Source organism: Odocoileus virginianus, chromosome 25 (genome assembly GCF_023699985.2).
Source record: "Odocoileus virginianus isolate 20LAN1187 ecotype Illinois chromosome 25, Ovbor_1.2, whole genome shotgun sequence".
NCBI classification, from domain to species: Eukaryota; Metazoa; Chordata; class Mammalia; order Artiodactyla; family Cervidae; genus Odocoileus; species Odocoileus virginianus.
The window spans coordinates 10,717,618-10,737,020 of record NC_069698.1 but is presented as its reverse complement, the minus strand read 5'-3'; the positions used below and the strand labels follow the sequence as shown (position 1 = coordinate 10,737,020).

The 19,403-nt window shown below is 38.4% G+C and overlaps 1 protein-coding gene across 37 annotated transcripts in view; it reads right to left on the bottom strand.

Moving 5' to 3' along the window:
* Positions 1-19,403, bottom strand: part of ABI3BP (ABI family member 3 binding protein) — a 271,320-nt gene that overhangs the window by 145,307 nt on the left and 106,610 nt on the right. For all 37 annotated transcript variants that reach the window (XM_070454961.1, XM_070454969.1, XM_070454962.1 and 34 more), the window contains exons 5-9: positions 17,276-17,457; positions 16,695-16,750; positions 7,397-7,445; positions 6,387-6,458; positions 5,758-5,850 (exon numbers count right to left, since the gene is read on the bottom strand). In XM_070454961.1, coding sequence (XP_070311062.1) covers positions 5,758-5,850; positions 6,387-6,458; positions 7,397-7,445; positions 16,695-16,750; positions 17,276-17,457 — 452 coding nt within the window. The remainder of the gene's footprint in view (positions 1-5,757; positions 5,851-6,386; positions 6,459-7,396; positions 7,446-16,694; positions 16,751-17,275; positions 17,458-19,403) is intronic.

Sequence of the window (19,403 nt, the reverse complement as noted above, 5' to 3'; positions counted from 1 at the left end):
GCTTTATGCCCTGGATTCCACAGCTGTGACAACCAAAATGTCTCTACTATGCTTAGCCGCTCAGATTCTGTCTCTGCAACCCCAAGGACCGCAGCCCAGCAGGCTCCTCTGTCCGCGGGGATTCTCCAGGAAAGAGTACTGGAGTGGGTACCATGCCCTCCTCCAGGGGATGTGCCCAACCCAACCCAGGGATTGAACCCAGGTCTCCTGCATTGCAGGCATATTCTCTACCATCTGTGCCACCAGGGAAGTCCAAGAATACTGGAGGGGGTAGCCCATCCCTTCTCCAGGGGAACTTCCTGACCCAGGAATCGAACCAGAGTCTCCTGCACTGCAGGAGGATTCTTTTCCATCTGAGCTACCTGGGAAGCCCAAAATGTCTTTGTTGCTGCTGCTGCTAAGCCGCTTCAGTCGTGTCCGACTCTTAGCGACCCCATGGACTGCAGCCCACCAGGCTCCCCCGTCCGTGGGCTTCTCCAGGCAAGAGCACTGGAGTGGGCTGCCAGACGAGGGGGAGGGAGGAGGTAAAATCTCCCTCTGTTGAAAACTACTGATCTAATCTGTTCTCTCAAAGTTCTTTAAGGATGCAAATTTTGTAACTTCCTCCTGCAGTTTACATCACTGCCATAAAGATCATTTTCTTCTTTTCAGTTAACATGGGCACAAAATACTTATTTTCTGATGATCTTAAAGACAATTATACAGTCATCCCTTTCACAAAGACCATGGAAGCAAATCAATTTTCAGTCTGTATCATGGAAGCGTACAATAGATTCCTAGAGTTAATGATTCTCAGGAGTGGTTTAAACTGCTAGAAACAGGCGTCACAAGTGATCGTGTACTCCCCTTGGTTATCCGTCAAGTGTACATTTTCTATTTTTGTGCACGTGAAGCTGCACAATATTTATACAACAGAAATGTTTAATGCCACTGTTCAATTAATGTAGCAGGGCATAATGAGAAGGGACTTTTTTTCTGGAATAACTAGAAAACTAAACAGATTCAGCATAATTTTATGATAAATTCTTTTTAGATTTCTAAATCTCATCAACATGTCTTTTCTGCTTCTTTTGTAGTCAGGACTTTGGTTTAGAACCACTGTGATTGTTGGCACAGGAAAAAAACCTTCAGATTACAATTTTTTAAATTTATTTTTTAACTGAAGGAAAACTGCTTTTCAATGCTGTGTTTTCTGCTGTACAATGATGCAAATCAGCTATAATTACACATATATCCCCTCCCTCTTGAGTCCAAACATTGATGAGCTCTAGCTTTGTTATTTTCAGCATGTAACAAAGGAAGGGTTTTTTTCTTTTTATGTAAGATAATAAGGTTTATCTTCAATGTTCTTCTTTTTCAGTGTCCTCTTCTCCTTCAGGATGATTTTTGCTAATCTTTCCTTCTTGTGTAATATCCTATGCTCTTGGTGATTCCTTAGCTAACTAGGACTATGTATTTATTTATTTAAAAAAATTACTTATTTTAACCTCCAGATCCTAGATTTTCAGGCAATGCTCTGAGCTGCTTTGTTTTAGCTCTTTATGCATGCCCTTACAGGGCAATTACATTAAACTAAAATTAGGCTGTTAATGAAGAAAAATGGTTAACTACCTTCCCAAGAGGTATCTGTATTCTCCACACATCACTAATTCCTTATAGAGGCATGTGTGCATTGCGCAGCCATCTCCTACTCTTTGCTACCCCATAGACTGTAGCCCGCCAGGCTCCTCTGTCATGGAATTTTCCAGGCAAGAATACCAGAGTGGGCTGCCATTTCCTCCTCCAGGGAATCTTCCCAACCCAGGGAACGAACTCATGTCTCTTGCATCTACTGCATGGGCAGGTAGATTCTTTACCCACTGCACCACCTGGGAATATCGTATTTCTAAATACGGGACTTCAGACATATGAGAAATTGGTGGAAGGGAAAGATGCTTGAGTGGAGACTCTCTCTGACTCCTATCAAGCCATGAGTATTCACCCACACTATGCCTGTACAACCAGTCTTGGCAACAGCAGAGTAAAAATGCCGTGAGAGCGTGGCCTAAAACCCGGGAAACTTTTCCTCTCTGATTCTTCTGTATCTTTTTTCAACACAGTCGTTTCCTTTCATCCTTGGCAAGCCAAGTCTTGGCTTTGGCAGACCATTTCTATATCCCTGGGAAGTGTGTATATCACTACTTTTTATTTCTCTCATTATTTACATCATGTATTCCCAGAACAAAAGCTATTAATTTCTTGATGTCCCTTGTTGGGATCTGCTAGATTGAGGATATTATTTTTAGGATTTGCCCCTCACACAGTATGATTTTTCTGAATGACAGTGATAAATAACTTCAGGAAAGTTTATTTCTCCCTCACTGGTATAAAGAAATGTTTATGCTCACTCTTCATTAAAAAAAACAGTAAATCTAAAATGTTATTTGTGAACATAGTCTAAGATTGTACATTTTATGGATTTATTGGACATTTTCAAACATATTGCCTATCAGTCTCTTCAATGTGTCAAAAATTTGCCATGCATTAAAAATAGGTGTTTCCCTAGAAATAAGTTTTAAAAGGCATCTTCTATTTGCATAGAATTTTCTCCACTAAAATCACACGTAATCCTGAAGCCTTGGTGATTTGTATCAGAATAAAAAAAGCAAATAATAAAGCAAACAAAAAAATCAAATGTTTAATTCTCTAAGCTAGAGAAAGCAAAAGACTGAATTGATATTAAGGTAGCAGGTGGAAATTTGCAAAAATGAAACAAAAAAATTAGGAGATAGATATTATCAAAACTAAGAGCTAAAACACCTCCCAGTTCAAAAATGACAGCAGGAGTCTGGGGAAAAATCGTGTTCGTTTTCAGTCTCCTTCACAAATCCTGATTTTTGTATTTTGATGAACAGATTAGGGGCTGAATCCGTAAGAAATCAGTCAGCTCCTTCCTTTTCTTTTCCTTCTAAACAAATCTTTCTCAGGCACAGGGCTAAGTCCACAGGCTCTGGGCAGAGAACTGGTGAGTGCAAGAGTTCTGAGCTCCGGTTCTAAACACAGCTTCACTGAGGGAATTTACTTTGGAATCCTCTTGGCTTTAGCACAGCATTTAGAGGATGTGGAGTTGAGTCTCAGGTTTTATAGCTAATCAGGAGGTGATCAACTCTGATGTACAAATTAAAGAAAGGAAGCCTAGAATCGCTCATCTACATTCTTGTAAGTAACTCACCATAAGACTAACAGATAGGAATATTTTTACAGTAAAAATGTAAGGACTACACAAAATCACAAAGATCTATTGGCAAATATATTTACATCTTAATAAAATGGTGATGCATCAATTCTGAAAAACTTTCTAAAATTATAAGAGTAATAGTCCTCTGATTAATCCTCTCTACTCACTTAAGGCTTTGATCCTCTTTCTGCCAGGAAATTCTCAAATTATAGCTAAGGAGAACTTAAGACTTTGCCTTTTAAAACTGTTACATTCTGATTGCCTCACATCAAATAAGTGAATAGGTCAAACTTCTAGTGAGGGAGGAGAAATTAAGTCTGAGGTCCCTGCGTGTGTAGGTACCATGTCTGTGTAAATCACCATCATGTCTCTTCCCCTGCCACTTGCAATTCTGGTATCGAGTTATCTTTACTAAATATTTGCTGAAGAAACGTTGCTTAACAGGGGCTTGGACCTGTTTCAAACTCGTAATATGTGAAAATTCAATTATAACAAGTGCTAAAGTTCTTAGCTAGTTCAAGGAGAATATTCTACATTTTAAAGTATTTTTCAGTTTCTACTATATCATGCCATCTTCCTCCATATTCATCAGTGGCCCAGGACATTTACCAGAGACACATTTTCCAGAGACTTTAGAGGTTCTCAAATTGTGGTTTCCAGACCAACAGCATCAGTGTCACCTGGGTACCAGGCAGAAATGCAAATTCTCAGACATCACCCCAGAAACAACTGAATCATTGGTCTGAATTCTCTCTATAGCGGATCTCAACCTTGATGAGGTATGGTGAATCCCAGCAGTGTAACAAATCCATCAGAGCTTCTCATATTTCATCAGGGTTGAGAGCCTCTGCTATGCAGAGAATTCAGACCAATGTGATACTCAAATGCAGCAACTAGCTTAGCCCACTGGCTGCTCCAATTATTTCCTGGGTGCCATTTAAAGGAGTTTTGCTGTTTATTTCCCCAAATTGTTGTTTTATGTTTTTTAAACACTAAAATCATATCAGGTTTTTTCTGTGTGTGTGTGTTAAGTCGTATGAGTTGTGTCCAACTCTTTGCAACCCTATGGACTGTAGCCCACCTATGGGGCTCCTCTGTCCTTGCGATTCTCCAGGCAAATATATTGGAGTGAGTTGCCTGCCATGCCCTTCACCATGGGATCTTCCCGACCCAGGGATCGAACCTGCATCTTTTACATCTCCTGCATTGGCAGGCAGGTTCTTTACCAATAGTGCCACCTGGGAAACCCTCAGGTTCTTCCTAAAGGCAGGAAACAGTATCAATCTCAAGTAAATAATAATTCAAACAAACCCGACCTTTACCTCAGTTCCCACTGAAAATATCTAGCGGTCTCTTGATAGTACAGCATGATAAGTACAATTTACTATATAAATGTGTATATTTTGGATAATTTGATCAATATTCACTCCTTTCAAAAATATAAAGTAACTATTTCCCTATAGAATGTGATTTATTTGAATACCTCCAACACTCCATTCTGTCTACTCTTTACTTCTTTTTCCAATTTTTTATGATAAAAGATACATAACAAAAATCTTAATCATTTTCAAGTATACAGTTCAACAGTATTAAATACATTTCCAATGTTGTACAACCATCACCACCATCCATGTCCAGAACTCTCCTTATCTTGTAACACTGAAACTTTGCACCATTAAACATTAATTCCTCATTCTTCTCCTCCAGTCTCTGGGAGCCACCATTCTACTCTGTCTCTATGAATCTGTCTGCTCTAGGAATCTCAAATAAGTGGAGTAACAGTCTTTTGTATTTTGTGACTTCTTATTACTTAGCATCATGTTCTCAAGGTCTATTGATACTATAGTAAATGTCAGAATTTCCTTCCCTTTTAAGACTGAATAATTATCCATGGTGTGTATGTGTGTGTATGTATACACACACACACACATACATATACACACCACATTTTGCTTATCCATTCATCTGTTGATGGACACTTGAGTTGTTTCCACATTTTAGCTATTGTGAATAATGCTGCTGTGAATATGAATGTACCAGTATCTCTTTAAGACTGCTCCCAGTCCTTCTGGTTGTATAACCAGAAGTGAAATTGCTGGGTCAGGTAGTTTGATCCTTGATGCTCAGATGGTAGAACCTGCAAAGTGGGAGAGCCAGGTTCATGTTCGATCCCTGGATCAGAAAGATCCCCTAGAGAAGGGAATGACTACCCACTCCACTATTCTTGCCTGGAGAATTCTATGGAGAGAGAAGCCTGGCGGGTTACTGTCCGTGGGGTCTCAAAGAGTCAGACGCAACTGAACGACTAACACTTTCACTTTCTTTCATGGTAATTTTATTTGTAATTTTTTGAGGAATGGACATACCGTTTTCCACAGCAGTTGTACAGTCTTTTATTCCCATCTACATGCACATGCTTGTCCCTTACTTTTCCTTTCAAGATCTCCAAAGAGCTCATTTGCTAGATACCTTGGACATACTATGAATATCAGTGCTGGTATAGTCACTTCAAAGTTCACATATAAATCTTGGCTGCTTACCTAACTGTGTCTTGATTGCCTCTGAAATCTCGAACATTATGGAAGTGGGAAGTTTTACGGTGGTTTCATTAAGGCCTGGGATAACAAGGTGGACTGCAAGAAAACAGATGTAATAAAAGAAAATGCATCCTGAAACAAAGCTCAGAGCACTGGAACCATGACACTTAGAGCTTATTTTGCTTAGTCAATTTCAACCCAAACTTTAAAAATCTGGGAAAAAATATGACAGTAAATTTTAAACATAATCTTTTTTCACATTCAGAACTGAACAACCAAAATATTGTGACTTAATCCACAGACTCAAGAATTGTAGAATGGCTCCTTAAGATTAAAAACACCATTACTAATAGTAACTTTTAAAGAGTTATTCGATATGACAAAGACTCTCTTACAATAGCAACAGGTAGGCAGGTAGGAAGGGAGCCAATAGGTACAGGCTAGAGTTGCTTCCCTAACACCGTCGGATCCTAACCTGGAATGGACACAAGCCAGGATGCTAAACAATGAAAGGAAATGAACCAACATCAATTTAACAGACCTGCACACAGTGCAAAATTCTGTAACAGCCTTGTTATCAAAACAAGAGCCTGATTTGCTTAATGTAGGTGTAGATTTCAAGACAGACTCACCCAGTATTGTTCCTCCATAGGGAGTCTTATCTGGAGATTTAGTTGAGGCTCTGTGTGTAACATTCTGAATCACTGTTGAAAGACCAAAAGATAATAGTGTGAATGGAAAAAAAAAAAAATTACAGTCACGAAGCAGAATGAAGCTAATAACATAAAGCCATCTGCACTGGAGAAATCTGATGCTTTTTTAATTAATAGAAAGGAACTCACTGGGCTGGCTACACAGCCAACAAAAGGGCTAGAAGGCACATCCTAAGGCACATCTATGCCTTTAAGTAGAGGAAGTGTTCCGTTCTAATTAGCTTAGAATTTCCTTTCTCAGCTCCACTCCCTGAAGCCTACCCAAGTTAAATAATTTGCACAAAAGGAGGCAATGACATACTCAGTAAATAAAATGAATTAGAAAATGTATATCCTCAAAGCCAAGATTCTATGGATAAGTCCAATACTAACTGACCCCATTTTGAAAATACACTTGAGGCATTGTGTTTTCTTAAAATGAATTCGTATTTTAAGTGCCCAATCTTTTCCACCACAAAACTTTCTGGAAATAATTGAGTTGTTTAAATAATTTGAAAAACTGAAAGTCAAAACAAAAATGACTAGATGCTAAAATAAGACATAACTCTTGAAACCTGGATTTCTTTATAGTCCTTAAAATGAGCTCTAAATCATAGTTATCATTTCATTAATCCAAAATATCCTATTAATGACTTCCTACATCTAAGTGATCTTAATCCTGAAGAAAGCCACATATATTTAATTGGTTTTATAAAATTTAATACTTGTTAGGGTCGTTCTCTCTCCAAATGTCCAACCAATATGCCTTGCCAAGACTTGGCCTATTTGTCGAGTCAAATTATCTGTTAACTTCTAATTTACTACTGCAATTATTTTTCAAAAAAATAAGCATAAATATTTTTAAAAAATATGTGCTGTTTAATTATCTCAGTTTAAAAAGCATATTAAAATAGCTCTAAACATATAACCAGAGCGGACATGCAAATTACCTTGCTTGATGATTGTTACTGGGATTAGCTTTCTTGGGACATATGCTGGCTGAAAAGAGAGGAAGAGATACAGCTTTTGAGTTATGGTTAACAAAAAATAATTTAAAAACTGGAAGTAGTCCTTTCTTGCCTTCCATGAAGCTCTCCATGATACTGGTTTAACGGTTGCTGGAAAGATCTTTAGTACATATATCTGCCTCTGTTTTATTGCATTCACTTGTTTTTTTCCTATAAATGTCCAAAGATTTGACAGAAGCAGTACCTTCAAAATTCCCATTAGTTTAGTTTACTTAGAAACTGCAATGGAAAGAATTGAAATCCTCTGGGTTGAATCCTAGTGTATTTTCACTTTATTTGAACCAGTGAACCTCAAATTCTGTCTTTATATTCCCTCTCAAAAAAGGATTTTAAGCTACACATTCTTTTAAAACCAATCAGGATAGCACTGAAACATGTATATTGTCATATGTAAAATAGATGACCAGTACAGGTTCTAAGCATAAAGCAGGGCATCCAAAGCCAGTGCTCTGGGACAACCCAGAGGGATGGGGTGGGGTGGGAGGTGGGGGGGGATTCAGGATGGGGGAGACACGTGTATACCTGTGGTCATTCATGCTGATGTATGGCAAAAACCATCACCGCATTGTAAAGTAATTATCTTCCAATTAAACAAATAAATACATTTTAAAAACCAATCAACCAACCCTACAATTGTTACAGGGTGTCCCACGGCTGCTTCAGACACACAACCACTGTGAACTCCTGATGCTAAGCTCTTCCTTGCCCGGGAAGGCAGAGCTGGGACTCAGATCCAGACATTTCTACTTCTAAAGCTTGTAGTTTTAACAATTATTGTGTATGTATTTATGCCCAGTGGACCTCAAAGGTGGAAGGGCAGGTGTCAGAGGACTGTGACTTCTCCCTTCTTCCAAATTCCCTCAGGTATCCCACGGTAAGTTTGGATGTCACGGAGAGAGCAACTTGAACTAGAGGCATTTTTAGTGTTACCCTTAGAGTGGAGTCCTCACTGGGGATAGTGAGCCAAGGATAAGACAGCCAAGAAAGAGGCATGGAAAAGGACGGAAGAACAGCAGGAAATATCCAGAGCAGAATTAGACTGAGGCAAAGGGCTAAGTAAGCATGACGTTGATTTTCTGAAGCTTGGTTTAACCTGGATGCATGGTATAGATATTCCCGGTACTAGACCTGCTGACAATCCAGGATGTAGTGAATGAGATACTTAACCACACAGGTGTTTAAAGTTGTGAACAAAGAAGATTTGTTAACATGCTCTCATTCTAATAAACAATATGCCCATGACAAAGAAGGGCCACAATACTATGCTTACTGTTGGCTATTTTTCTTCTTGTGTTAAAGTCCTTACGTTTAAAAAACACAGAAAATAAAAGTTTACTCTTAACGAACTATTTTAAAAGAAGTATCTGTATTTCTTGCATTGTGTTTGGACCCAGTGCTGTAGGCCAAATGCTTGCGTTGCCCCACAAATTTGTATATTAAAACTTAATCCCTAGTGTGATGGCATTTGGAGGTGGGGCCTTTGGAAGTAAATAACTCAGGTGGGTGGAGCCCGGATGAATGGGATTAGTGCTCTTGTGAAAGAAAAGCCAGAGAACTCCCTCCACCCTTCTGTCATGTGAGATAGTTGTGAGCCAGAAGTGAGCTCTCCCCAGACATTAAATCTGCCAGTGCCTTAACACTGACTTCCCAGGCCCCATAACTGTGAGGAATAATTTATTGTTTAAGCTATTCATCCAGTGTGTGATATTTTTGTTATAGCAGCCCTGATGAACTGAGATATCCAGTAATTTCCTACTTAGCAATCTAGCTTAAGGAAGTAGTAGAAGATAGAGTTATCGTTTTGTGTAAGAGTGTTTATTACCACAATGTGAAACAATCTCATCATTCCAAAGCAGAGGTTTTGTTAAATAAATTGTGGTTAAAATTTCTGACATTTATTTAACAAAGTGGGAAGTATGTATAGTATAAATGTAAAGGATACAAATTTATATTTATGTTATAACCTAATTGTATAACAATATGTGTATAGACAAAAGACCAAAAGGAAATATATCATAGTCATTTTTTAAACGGTAGTCACTCCTTATAATCTGATATCTTATTTTATGTACCTTTCTATATTTTCCAAGTTCCTTACGGAGTGAATTACACTTGTAACTAGGAGAAGCTACTATAACCAGCAGTCTGTTAAGCTTCTGTAGTGCATGGCTCATATGCTATTGTCAACAGAGGAATGATGTAAATATAATTTATACACAACTTTGCCCAAGGAAGGGGAGAGGAACAGCAGGAATACGAGTATAGCCATCAGTAGGAAAGAAAAAAAAAATAGTTCAACTTTGATGTCATACTGGCAGAGAACCTCTTGGCTTTCTCATAAGAAAACTAAATAAGTGCACTTGCCCACAGGATCCTTCTTCCCAGGCCCATGACCCTGTTTTGGTGTGCCCACCTTACCTCCACCTGTCCTGCTTCAGTGAAAGGGTTGCTATCCATAGTCTCTATCATTCCTGAGCATTTAAATCCTTGCTGTGGCAAACTCTAGTTCCATGGGAGAGGTTTGCCAGGGGAACCACAGTGTCATTCTAGGTGCTACTAATTTCTTTTGATAGAGTTGTGCCTATAGTTCCAAAGATTTTTGAATGGCTGGTCCTCTTTTTGCCCCATGCGTCTTGTCCTTTAGTGTATGTTTTGCAGAGTGTGACGTGTCCAGAGACACATCACATTACAGCAGAAACACCTATGTGTTGCTGTGTCTATGGCATTATCCCAATTTGTATTTCCTCTGCTGTGGATGGTTTATTTCAAGGAAGTTTTTGACAAAAAGAGATAGAAAATATTTCATTCTTGACATAATGGAACACAGTTTCTGTTCGGGTTCTTATCTGAGTACAGACTAGTCTTCTATTAAGATGATGACAAGACTATATCTGTGCTGCCAGAGAATAAGGAAATCATTTGGTTGCAGAATCCAATTCTTTTTAGACCTTATAATTATTCTCTTGTCTAATTAGCAATCCAAAGATGCACCAAGACTAATGAGCAAGTAGTAACTCCCTCTCTGTAAGATGGTTTTTTTTAGTTGAAATATAGTTAATTTTACAGTGTTGTTGCATTAGTTTCAAGTGTACAGGAAAGTGATTTCCATTATAAGAATATATATATAAACACACACACACACACATATATATATATATTCTTTTTCAGGTTCTTTTCCTTTATAGATTATTATATATTACTATATATAATATATTACATTTCCTGTGCTAGAGGAATAGGAATTATTAATATATTTCCCTGTGCTAGACAGGTTCTTGTTGGTTTTCTGTTTTATATAGTGGCACATATATGTTAATGGCAAACTCTCATTTACCTCTCCCCTCTCCTTCTCCCCTTTGGTAACCATAAATTTGTGTTCTATGTCTATAGGTCTATCTCTGTTTCGTGTATCATTTCATTTGTATCATTTTTTTTAGATTTCACATATAAGTGATATCAGATGATATTTGTCTGGCTTACTGCACTTCACTTGTGTGTGCGCAAGTCATGTCTAACTCTTTGCAACCCTATGGACTGCGGCCTGCCAGGCTCCTTGAATTTTCCTGGCAAGAATACTGGAGTGGCTTGTCATTCCCTTCCCCAGGGGCTTTTCCCAACCCAGGAATGAACCTGGATCTCTTGCATTGCAGGCCGATTCTTTACCATCTGAGACACCAGGAAAGCCCTAAGGAAATTCACTTTCACCACTTTTCAGGGGATATTGTAGCTGAGTATCCAGTTGGTGAGACTCAATGGGAAGAGGATGCTGAAGTGGTAAAAGGCAATGTCCCTGATGGCGCACCCAGCTTCCTTTTCAGTCCTGGTTAGGCAAAACCCACTCAAATCTAGCAATGACCACAGCAGCAGTAACCAAACACTGTGGGGGACTTTAGATTCACTCTGCATTGCACTGCCTTTCCCCTGATATTGTTTTTAAAAAATTAAATTTAAGAAAAGCAATGATAACACAAGGATGTTATTCTTTGTAAGTTACTCTTTACAGGTTTGTCCATTTGGTATTTTTGTGACATCAGCACATCCACTGTTGATTTAACTTTTTCGTTAGGCCCCGGGGAGTGGCTAAGGGTTGCTCAAAAATCGAATTTCAATGACTCAAGATCTAAACCACATGAGAAGAATTTGGGCCTGTTATATCCTGGTTTTAATTCATTTTTAGGATGTCCTGATGAAAGTTACGAAAGATACTGATTCAATCTAACAGCTGACTAAAGGTGAATCTAACATCCTTCTTGTGATAATTGCTATATTTCTGGTCAGCTAGGGATGAATCAGACATCCACCTTTGGTGATATTGGTGGTGTCGATATAAAGTTTTTAAGTTTCTGCTTAGCTCAATGATTGCTAAGAATGAAAGGACATCTATGTATTCACTGCACACAGTCTTCAGGTGTTTGGGGGAGAGACCAGACTGTCTTTCTCCTTATTTACTCATCTGCTAACTTACACTTTAAGAACTGATGCTGCTTCTCTTTCTGTCAATGATAGACATGGCCATTTTAAAAGACAGGTGGACCTCTGATGGAAAAAAATGGAAGGGTGAAAATAGATGTCTATTTCAGGGGAATTTTGATTCTCAGGAGATTTGGATTAATTCAGTAATTAAACTTAAATTTTAAAACACCTGTTAATAAATACTACATACTTCAGAAATTCACTGTTTGGTTAGTGAACTAGTCAGATGACTAAGTTTTTTAAAACTTATTTAAGAACATATTAAAGTTAGCCATCATTCCTTTATAGTTTTTATATAATAAAGCTTAATGAACTTATTTACAATACAGTCATACAGATACGGAAAAAGAAATCTTATGGTTACCAAAGAGAAAACACAAGGAGGAGGGATAAATCAGGAGCTCAGGATTAATACACACACACTATTGTATATAATCTAGATAATCAAGGTCCTACTGTATAGCACGGGGAACTCTATTCAATATTTCATAACAACTTACATGAGAAAAGAATGTGAAAAAGAATGAATGAGTGTATATGTAGAATTGAATCACTTTGCAGTATACCTGAAACTATTAACAGCACAGCATTGTAAATTGACAATAATCCAATAAAACTTTAAAAAAAAGGACAGATAGTAGACATTAGATTTAACCTTGATAAAAACAGGGTTCTGACTTCCCAATATGAAGAAAATAGCCCAATTATCATTTGGTTTTTGTACATGGATCTCAAGTGATGCAACTTACATAGGAAGAATCGGGGCTTTGTTTATGCATACATCTTTTCTCTCATTTTTCTAGAGATGGAGGCAGGGGTGATATTGAAAGTAATTAACAAGCAGTATAACAAAAGCACTAACCAATTAGAAGAGACCCCTGCTAAGTGTCCTCTGGCACAAATGTCCTGAGAGTTGCCTGCAGAACACAGGCTGAGATACAGGAGTTACAGTATATAATGTAACAAGATGTTTAAGGTGGGGCTGTATTTGGGAGTTCCCTGGTGGTACAGAAGTTAGGGCATGGTGCTTTCACTGCATGGCCCCAGGTTCCATCTCTGGTTGGAGAACTGAGAGCCTATAAGTCACATGGCACAGTTGAGAGGGCAGAAGTTGAGATGGGGCTGCATTTGCTATTCAAATTTTAATCTGCATATTAATTATCTGTTAAAATGGATAGCCTCAAGTTCAAACTGTCTTTTCCATTACCAATCTCTTTCCAGAAGGTGTGAAGACGTTTCTGCTGTGCTTAAGTTTTAGGTGTAAGCATGCATATATGAATAAAAACATTTTTCAACATGTCTTAAAACTCTGGAATTAATTTCGTATCTCTTGACATACTGCCTTCTTTCTGCAACCCTATGGACTGGAGCCCTCCAGGCTGCTCTGTCCATGGGATTCTCTAGGCAAGAACATGGAGTGGTTTGCCATGCCCTCCTGCAGGCGATCTTCCCGACCCAGGGACTGAACCCTCCTCTCTTACGTCTTCTCCACTGGCAGGCGGGTTCTTCACCACCAGCGCCACCTGGGAAGCCCCCAAATATATACCTCTATAAAGTATCAAATCAACTTTCAGAATCAGTTCTAAGTGGTCACGTGAGATGGTCAAAGGCTATCCCAAGTGGTTCTTTTACAACTTTCCCATGTTCCGGAGCTACCCAAAGGCACAGAGGGAAGTTTGTGAAACATTTTTTCTACTATCCAGACTGTAACAATGAAGAAAGCCTCACAGAGAATCCTCAAAATATCTTTTTAATTAGTTTGGGTTTTCCTTTGGAAATACCCAAGAGTTTCAAACCACAGCTCATTAAAGCTGGCTAGAGTTGGGGGTACTCCGCCTCACAGCTTGAATTGATCAAATATCTGGCTCTGTGTCATAGATGCAGGAAATTTCTTCCTGGACTTTCTTGTCATGGCTATTTATGATGTGGAAAAGATATAAAATTTCTTGGGAATAAAATGTCAATCATCTTTCCCAATCTTGCTGAGTAACTAACCCTAAATGAGATATTCTGCCAAAAGAAACATAAATTATTGGGATATGATTGCTGTGAAGAAGGAATGAAAGAAACAACACTGGGTCACATGTAAGCTAAAGTATGACATCCAAGAGGGTGGGAGATAAGACGTGCTTCCTAGGAAACCATTCACAACAGTGAGGATTGTTCTAGAAGGGAATGGAAGAGCAGCTCTATTCCTCGTGACTGGATTTGAAAGCCAAAGCCAAAGGGACCTTGGAGTGAAGTGAAAGAGTTTGTCGCTCAGTCTTATCCAACTCTTTGTGACCCCATGGACTGTAGCCCACCAGGCTCCTCTGTCCATGGGATTTCCCAGGCAAGGGTACTGGAGTGGGTTGCCATTCCCTTCTCCAGGGGATCTTCCCAAGCCAGGGATTGAACCCGGGCCTTCTGCACTGCAGGTGGATTTTTTTACCACTGAGCCACCAGGGAAGGAACATTAACAATGGTCCCTTGAATGGCAGAATTCAATACTTGGTACTAAGCTGATTAGTTAAGTATTTGGGAAAAGTACATACCCTCAAATATGCAGGACCTTACTACATATAAGACAGCAAGATAAAACCCACATAGTTTAAATTATTACAAAATCAAACCACTAAAACTTAAAAAAAAAGAGAGAGAGAATTATTTATTTCATCTCTGGATAAGGAAGAGCCTACTAAAATATCAGGCAATTGAAGATATGACAATGGAAAGACAAATAACTTCATTAAGCAAATTAAGACTTGCCTATTTCACAAATTCCCATAAACAAAATTGATAACAAATGTGACAATAATGTTTCTAGATGATATCACAAAGAACCTTTGTTCTTTAGTGTCTTTAAACAATTCAATAAAAAACCCACAAGATGCCCAATAAACAAGGAACTGAAACTAAAGGTCATTAAATGGAAAATACAAATGACTAATAAATGAGTGAAGAAAGTGCTGCTTCATCAGCTATCAGAAATAGAAGTTTACAAACCATTTTACATTATTACACTAGCCAAAAATTTAGTGATGGAGATACATAATGTTGAGAATCAGGGTACTATATCAAGATAACTCTGATCCATTGCCAGCAAGATTGAAAATTGGTAAAAAAAAAAAAAAAAAAAAATTGACCAGACATATTAGAAAGTTTAAAAACTGTTAAAAATCTAAACAACTAATTCCTGGTCTAAGTATCTACAGATCTACTTTAAGGAAGAAATCAGAAATGTGAACAGGATTCTAGATGAGAAAATGGCAGGCACATGAAATAGACACACACCAACTGCACTGAACAGAGGCTGGGCATGTTACAAACCAAACCAGCTGCTTCTTCATTTTGAAAAGGATTGACCTGACCTGCCTCTTGAGAAACCTGTAAGCAGGTCAGGAAGCAACACTTAGAACTGGACATGGAACAACAGACTGGTTCCAAATAGGAAAAGGAGTATGTCAAGGCTGTATATTGTCACCCTGCTTATTTAACTTATATGCAGAGTACATCATGAGAAATGCTGGGCTGGAGGAACCACAAGCTGGAATCAAGATTGCCGGGAGAACTATCAATAACCTTGGATATGCAGATGACACCACACTTATGGCAGAAAGTGAAGAAGAACTAAAGAGCCTCTTGATGAAAGTGAAAAAGGAGAGTGAAAAAGTTGGCTTAAAGCTCAATATTCAGAAAACTAAGACCATGGCATCTGGTCCCATTACTTCATGGCAAATAGATGGGGCAACAGTGGAAACAGTGGCTGACTTTATTTTTCTGGGCTCCAAAATCACTGCAGATGGTGATTGCAGCCATGAAATTAAAAGACGCTTACTCCTTGGAAGGAAAGTTATGACCAACCTCGACAGCATATTAAAAAGCAGAGACATTACTTTGCCAACAAAACTCATCTAGTAAGGCTATGGTTTTTCCAGTGGTCATGTATGGATTTGAGAGTTGGACTATAAAGAAAGCTGAGTGCAGAAGGACTGATGCTTTTGAACTGTGGTGTTGAAGAAGACACTTGAGAGTCCCGTGGACTGCAAGGAGATCCAACCAGTCCTTCCTAAAAGAGATCAGTCCTGGGTGTTCATTGGAAGGACCCATGTTGAAGCTGAAACTCCAATACTTTGGCCACCTGATGTGAAGAGCTGAGTCATTTGAAAAGACTCTGATGCTGGGAAAGATTGAAGGCAGGAGGAGAAGGGGACGACAGAGGATGAGATGGTTGGATGGCATCACCGACTTGATGGACATGGGTTTGGGTGGACTCTGGGAGTTGGTGATGGACAGGGAGGCCTGGCGTGCTTCGGTTCATGGGGTAACAAGGAGTAGGACACGACTGAGCAACTGAACTGAACTGAACTTTTAAGTAGGAAATGTTAGAAAATAGAGGAAAGATTTGAACAATGGCAGGGTAAGGAGAGCATCTACTAATTCACTCTTGAAACATCTTATGGTGGAAAACAACCCACGGACAGAAGATAATAAGAATAATCTCAAAATAAATGGAATACTGAAATACTAGGTTAACTATGTTGAATATCAGAATTTTAGAGCTTTAAAAAAATTAGAGATAATTTGGTCTCACGCTTCTACCTCCATTTTCTGAGAAACTAATTCCCAAAATGTCACATACCAATACTCAATAGCTAGGCAGGTAACCCAGTTTCAGCACCTCATAAAAAGACCACTTCCATATTTAAATAAAAGTGTAATACAGACATTTTTAAAAGACCGTTCTTGAAAATAACGTGGTACATACCACAGAGTGGAGTTGGTCATAGGTACTTTGGATTTTCCCATTTACTTTGCTTTTACCTGATGAAAACAAAAAGAAAATGACATTCATTTCATTCTTTTTTATCCTAAATCAATTCTTACTAGTCATTATGAAGACAACTACAGCTACTGCTGTAACTTGGGCATATTATTTTATTTGCTATCATTTCAACACTGACCCTAATGATGTTTGAAACAAAGGATGATAGGAAACTAGCCTCAGACCCCATGAAGTCTTTGCATGTTCATTTCCAGTGGCCCAGCTGTTTCACTGAATAGTCACACACAGTATTGTTTTTTGGCTCAGTTAGTGCTCAGAGATTGATTTAAAACAAACCAATGGCCAAATAAATTTTGAATGGTTTGTTACTGTCAAATGTTAATCATTTTTCAAAGGAACATTCACTATAGAAGATACTGAATCATTAATGCTCAAATTGTTTACTTTTATATTTTCATAAATACAGAAAGTGAGAATTAGCTCATATTACACAACTAATAAAATAAAAATTTATAATTGGAAAAAATAGTACAGAAAGCTCGCTCAAAAGTTCTAGTACTTACTTCCGACAATAGTCTTGTGATTAAAAATCTTACTCCAAATTCCACCTTCTACATTGTCTTTCACTCCGAATTCATAAACTGTGTCAGGCTTTAGATTTTCCACGATTGTTTCAGTGGCTGGACAGAGTTGAAAAATCCATTTCTTTTCCTTATCCTTTTCTCTATAGCGAATTGTGTAGTATCTGTCAAATAACCAAAATATGCTGTAAAACCACAGGGAAATTAAGAATATATTTCAAGTTTCTTAATATATCACAGACCCCCATCTACTCTTAAGATTTAATATCAGCTTCAGTTAAGATTTTTAATTTGCAAAGAACATGAAAAAAAATTGCTCAATGTATGCTTGAGCTTTTAATTTCTAACTGAGTTCAGGGACCAGGAAAGAGCACAATCATGGTCTGACAGAATTCCAGCTCTCTCATTTCTACTTGGAGAAGGAAATGGCAACCCACTCCAGTATTCTTGCTGAAGAATCAAATGGACAGAGGAGCCTGCCAGGCTACAGTCCATGGGGTCACAGAGTCGGACAAGGCTGAAGCAACTTAGCACATCGCACACACAGTTCTATTATTTGCTACTTTGCAAAGTGGAAGTCTGAGAACACTAAACATTCATCTGTTTCGAAATGAATAGAAAAGAATACAGACATATTTTTATAAATATTTAATATTACAGCTTTATAACTGTATGGGTTTAAGCCTTTTAATTCCATGAAGTTTTGTTAAAGGTTAATATTGTTCAATTTTGTAAAAGAGGAACCTCAGACTCTAATGCATCCAGGACTGCATTTCAGGGGGACAATTTTCTCATTATTAAAAAAAAAAAACAACAACGCCAATAGTCAAGCGAAGAACACAGTGAGAAAGACCAAACAATGCAAATTCAAGATCACTGTTAAATATTTGCTTTGGGCTTCATAATGTTCAGAAACATGTATGGCAAAGTGATAATAATCCTCACTACTGTTTTTTTTTTTTTTTTGCATCTTTATCACATAGTAGGTTTTACGTATATTATCTCATTTAATGACTCACTAGGCAATACATTTAATTGCCACAAAAACATCTTAAGTGGTAGGAATCATTAATCCGATGTGAAAACGATGTTTCAGAAAGATCGCTTAACTTCATTTCAGTTCAGTTCAGTTGCTCAGTCGTGTCTGACTCTTTGCGATTGCATGAACCGCAGCACGCCAGGCCTCCCTGTCCATCACCAACTCCTAGAGTCCACCCAAACCCATGTTCATCGAGTCGGTGATGCCCATCCAACTATCTCATCCTCTGTCATCCCCTTCTCCTCCTGCCCTCAATTTTTCCCAACATCAGGGTCTTTTCAAATGAGTCAGCTCCTCACATCAGGTGGCCAAAGTATTGGAGTTTCAGCTTCAACATGGGTCCTTCCAATGAATACCCAGGACTGATTTCCCTTAGAATAGACTGGTTGGATCTCCTTGCAGTCCACAGGACTCTCAAGAGTCTTCTTCAACACCACAGTTCAAAAGCATCAGTTCTTCTGCACTCAGCTTTCTTTATAGTCCCACTCTCACATCCATACATGACCACTGGAAAAACCATAGGCTTGACTAGATGGACCATTGTTGGCAAAGTAATGTCTCTGCTTTTGAACATGCTGTCTAGGTTGGTCATAACTTTCTTTCCAAGGAGTAAGCGTCTTTTAATTTCATGGCTGCAATCACTATCTGCAGTGATTTTGGAGCCCCCCAAAATAAAGTCAGCCACTGTTTCCCCATCTATTTGCCAGCCCAGTGTCATCTAGCCAGTGATGTTTACTAGCAACAGTGGCAGAAACAGAAAAAAAGGGAAAGCTCCTCTGGTTCTTTCTGAACAGCCTCCCTAAGTGGGGAGCCTGGACAGATCAGGACAGGGGGTATATTGCTCTTAGACACAGCAATGAGTAGGGCTACATGTATCAATACCAATAGGTTTTATAAGCAGATTATGAAAAGGAAAATTACAAAATGATGCATGTTGTCAATTTTCTCTCAAAAATTTAGTATCTTTCCCCCACTCCTCATCCCACAAAATTAAATGGACTAAGATTTACATCAATTGCTTTTATTTAAAGCCCTAAAGTCCCTTATTTACCCAGGCTGAAATTGTTTATT